The 4,841-nt window shown below is 50.9% G+C and overlaps 1 protein-coding gene across 1 annotated transcript in view; it reads right to left on the reverse strand.

Moving 5' to 3' along the window:
• Gucy2d (guanylate cyclase 2D, retinal) overlaps nt 1-4,841 on the reverse strand; it is a 14,511-nt gene that overhangs the window by 8,123 nt on the left and 1,547 nt on the right. Inside the window, exons 3-6 of the mRNA XM_031352336.1 lie at nt 2,171-2,522; nt 1,777-1,861; nt 1,463-1,565; nt 1,012-1,113 (exon numbers count right to left, since the gene is read on the reverse strand). Of these exons, the coding sequence (XP_031208196.1) occupies nt 1,012-1,113; nt 1,463-1,565; nt 1,777-1,861; nt 2,171-2,522 (642 nt within the window). The remainder of the gene's footprint in view (nt 1-1,011; nt 1,114-1,462; nt 1,566-1,776; nt 1,862-2,170; nt 2,523-4,841) is intronic.

A 4,841-nucleotide genomic window follows, 5' to 3' on the forward strand; every position in this document is an offset into this window, starting at 1 on the left:
CACCATCCTGGGTCCTGGCCTTAACTCGGGTATCCCTGTGAACTCGCTATGAAGGGAGGCACCATCCTTCTTCGTCCTGGCCTTATTGTCTCCAGAAGCTGCAGGCAGGCTACGCCAGGGCATAGCCACTTGGTTCAGTAATCTGCTGCCATCACGTGGATGAACAAGGAACCCTTTGTTCTTATTTTGCCCCGGGGCCTTGCAAATCAGGTTAGTGGCCCTGCCTGTTGCTAAGAGATGTGAACTAGAAAATCGTCATGGAGATTTGGTACTGTTTCTTAATAAGCCTCTGGAAGTCAATATGGAGATATTTTTTTTAATGGTCATTAAAAACTGGGGGCTGTATTTAGTGGACAAGGCCAGAGAGAAGAAAGGCTTAGCATAGGCCGAGTGTGTGGTCCCATGCCACAAAGAACTGCGTGCTTAAAATAACAACGAGGCGTCTCTGAGAACCAGTCATGATGGTCTCAGGTGACATGCTCGGAACTTTTGCACTTTCTCCAGGACCTTGAGCTTGGGCGCTCCTCCCATTCTTCCTGACTAGCTGAGTTCTCCAAACAAACCTCACGGTTCTCAGTCCCTCCCACCCACTCTGACACATTCGCACGTCCTGGCCCAGTTGTCAGTGTCCTTCTCTGGCATTCCTTTTCCAACGCAGGGCTTGTGTTCACGAGTCGGGTCAGCCAGTAGAGAAGGGATTGGTCTCACTGCCTATACCTGATTGCATGTTCTACAGCACCTCCAGCTTCCAGCTTTGGGTTTGGGAAGCCCTCACCTGGATCTTGTGTCAGAAAGGTTTTCCAGATTGGAGAATCTGATCGGGATTGCTAAACTCATGACTTTCCCCCAGATCCTGCCCAGTGTTCTCTCTCTGCCAGGAGCCTGTGGGGACTTGACTTGACTGCATGTGTCTCTCTCTCGAGAGTGTTTTTCCTCTGGACTCTGGTCTGAGCATCCTTCCTTTTCTTCCCTCCTGGAGTACAGGTCAGCCTAATTGGAAATTAGGCTTACCTCATAGAGGCCAATGTTGGTGCTCTCTTGGGGCTGGCTGGGGACACTGCGGATGTCTGATGTGCTCCGGGTAGCCAGACTGGATCGACTTCCCTGGGCCACCTGAGGACAGAGGCCAATGCAAAGTATCAGAATATATTCTGCAGCTGAGGCTGAGTTTTATGGGTGAAAGAGAAGAGGAAAAGGAATCCTCGGGGCACGTGGAAATGGTACCACAAGGAACATTTTACAGACAAGCATTCACTTTCTAGTTGGACTTTCACACCAGCACGCCTACTGCATAGCCGAGGTCCCTGATTTCCAAGGACAGAGCTGGGGAAGACACTGTTTCTCACATGGGAGCTGGGGGTTGGGGGTTGGGGGCAGGGGACAGGGGGGCACACCTGGCTCAGGGAAGGAACCAAATATAACAGGGAAAGATAGATGGCCCCTGGCCCTCTGCTTTTCTGACCTTTCGAGAGCTGCCCCCCTGTGGGTGGAGGAAAGTAACGTCTTCCAGAGTCAGGATGATCTTATTGGGGCCGGAGGTCATTTGCATGTGTAGCAGCTTGTGCCTGGTGGGGGGAGGTGGTCGTCCCCAGAAAGTCCACAAGAGGCCAGCAGGGGAGAGAGCAGAAGAATGGGGTTAGTTCAGGAAAGTTTACTGGAACATAGCTATCCCCCAAACATTCCCTGGGGACTCTGTCAGCCGTCTCTGAAATGACTCTCCCTCGTGTGGACCTCACCTGCAGTATCTTTGTGTGCAGTTTCCCTTCTCCCACTCACCTCAAGTAATGAGCCAGGAAGGCTCCAGTCAGTCCCACCCCTATCACCAGGAGGAAGCCAACAAAGACCAGGCCTGGCTCCACCCCTGAAGAAACAAAGAGAGGGACAGTCTTGGTCCTGTCATGGATAGGACCCCTTGAGGGAGGGAGGTGTCATGCCAAAACTAAAGAAATGGGCTCCGGAGCTAGGTAAAAGGTTACAGATTCCTCAAAGGGGAAATCTGGAGATGCTACAGGGTCCTCAAGGGCCTTGGAAATCTTTGCGAGGGGTCCTGAGCAAGCCATGGGCTGAAGGAAGACCTGGAGGAGTAACAGAAGTTCCCTCCCTCTCTCGCACAACTTTGTGGATGTCCAAGCTGACTGTTCCAGTGGGAGCCTGAGGGTACTCCCCTCACCTCCGTTGCAGATCACATCTGGATCGAACCAGCAGTTAGGATCTGGTCCCGGAGCAGGTCCACCTCTAGGGAAGTGCACGGGGGTCCCTGCAGGACGCAGGGAGCCTAAGATAGGATCCAGCAGGTGTGTTGCGAACAACCGTTCTCCTGAAGCATCTGTGTCCAGCAGCACAAAGGAGGGCTCCTCGGTTCTTCCCAGGACCCCGCAAAAGCCAGAGACTTGTGCTTCCCGTACTTGGCGGGCCACAGATGCCCCTGACACCCAGTTGCCACCCACCGCTGCTCTTGCTCTCATCACGCCCCCAGCCAACAGGAAGACAGCATCATAGATGGTGCCAAACAGCGGAGAGACCTGCAGGAGAGTAAGGACTCAGGGCGAGGCCTTAGAGCCCATAAACGGGAGAATTCACGGGCCTGCCTGTTGCTTCATTGCACCAGGCTAGCCCTAAGGGTCGTATCTGTAGGTGAAGGCTCCCACCCACCCCACCCCATCGACTGTTGCTCACACCTCCTTTCAGGAGTTAGCTTCTTCTCTGACTCTCCATCGCCCAGACTCTTTCGACCAGTTTTTTTTTGTTTGCCCCATTTTTTTGTTTGTTTTGTTTTGTGGATTTTTTTTGACTAGCTTATGTTTTTAATCTCATCTGCTACCATCCATCTAATGTCTTTCTCCACCATCCTTTGGTCATCTTTTTGTTGTTTAATTTATTGAGCCTTCCAAAATTGCTCAGGTTGACCTCAAACTCTGTAGGCTAGGCAGATGTTGACCTGTCTGTCTTCCTTCTTCCTTCTCTTTTTCACCCTCTCTTTCTTTCCATCTCTTAAGCACACACACACACACACACACACACACACCCTTCTTTCTTTAGGTCATGTAGCCCAGGCAGATGTATGACCTTGAACTTCTGACTCTCCTGTTTCCAGGTAGAAACTGAAGACAGAGGCCCATCTCCAGCCAGATGCAGAATGTTTGATTCTCCTGCCTCGGCCGTTTAAATAGCTGGAATTACTAGCTCGAATTACCAGATCTAGCTTGATTATCAGTGTTTCTTCCATTCCCATCCCAAACAGGTTCTACCATTAACACCTCTCCTTTCTACTATCCTCAGTTCCCATTCTTGGAGTGACAGACACCAGGGAACACCAGTGACACAGTGGTATACGAGACAGCCTGTTACTGTGAACAAACTGTAGTGTGGGGGAAAAGGCAAGAATGTTAAAGGAGTGTGACAAGTGAAGTCAGAGGGAAGAGAGCGAGGGAGCTGTAGAAATGAGGAGGGCGAAGAGGCAGAAGGTTCCAGAAGGTGTGATCGTCACCCATGTCATGAATCAGAGTTATCTAGGGAAGCATGGGGTAGGAGAGAGAAAAGACAGGACACACTTAGGAACCCAGAGTGCCTTCCCCTGGCTGGAATTCACGGAAGAGGGAAGAGAAAGGAAGACTCAAGACCTACTAGACCATGGGGAGAGACCTCCATTTCCACAGAGTGGTGAAGGTCTCCAGCTCAGGATGCAGGATGCCATCCAGAGGCTCCCAGGAGGCCTGAAACCAGGTACGCAAACTGTAGAGTGCACCCCATTTCTGAAGCCTGATATACTTATTGAGGGAGAGAGCCTGGGTCAGGTGAGTATCTCGAGATTCTAGACTTGGGCCCAGAAGTGTTGCACCCTGAGTCAGGGCGGTGTCAGTGAGTAAGGAGAGTACGAGTGGATTGGAACACCCTTCAGGAAGTCAAGGTAAGAGGGCTACACACCTGGGTTTGTGGGAGACAAGGAGGGGAATCGGGTCTCCAGCATGGTCAGCTGGCCGGGCCCCTCACGACAGCTAAGGAAAGCACCTTTGCTCTTCCCCTCTTTCTCCCCGACTGACAGATTCTCCATCCCATCTTACCCTTACTTTATTGATTATTCCCAAGCTTTCTTCTCCTCTACCCCAAATATCTTCTTGGAGAAGGTTAGAGGCGTTGGTGGGGAGTAGTCCAGTATGCCTGTCCACCCCACACCCCACCTCCTTTCAGGTCCCTTTTGACTATGGGTGTGGCCACTTATTTATTTTGGGAAATTGAACCCAAGGTCTTGCTTGAGCCTGACCAAATACCCTACCAGTATGCAACCATCTCTTGATTTTCTGAGACAAGCCCCCATTGGCCAGAGTTCACTCTATAGCTCAAGAAGGACCTGGACTTTCTATCCTCCTGTATATGGGGGATTACAAGCCCATATCACTAGGCCCAGCATGAGTATGACTCTCTTGACAGCTAATTTTCTTCCCACTGATATCTACCTTCTACCTCAGTAGCCTCTAGACTCTCTTTGTGACTGGGATGGGATTAGATACTCTGAATTTGAATCCTAGAGACTCAAGGAATTCTGATTACTACTTGGATGTTGGAAAGTATCCTTGGAGCACCCATCTCCACCTGGGGATCTTTCTTTCACATCAAGGCCCACACACCGTTGTGACCCAAGAACAAAGTCGAGGCCCCAAGGTAATGTCTCTGAGCTAGGTGTGGAGGTTGAAACTGTGTCTCTTCCCTAGAACACCAGCTGCTTGTTACGGATGGTATGCTCTTGAGGTGCTGAGATAAGTCAGCTTTGAAACACACCAAAAATGACATGGCAATTTAGGAACTGGATTTGAGAGGTTTTGTTGCCTCCCGGGCGGGGGGGG

The sequence above is a fragment of the Mastomys coucha genome, unplaced genomic scaffold (genome assembly GCF_008632895.1).
Source record: "Mastomys coucha isolate ucsf_1 unplaced genomic scaffold, UCSF_Mcou_1 pScaffold5, whole genome shotgun sequence".
Classification (NCBI taxonomy): Eukaryota; Metazoa; Chordata; class Mammalia; order Rodentia; family Muridae; genus Mastomys; species Mastomys coucha.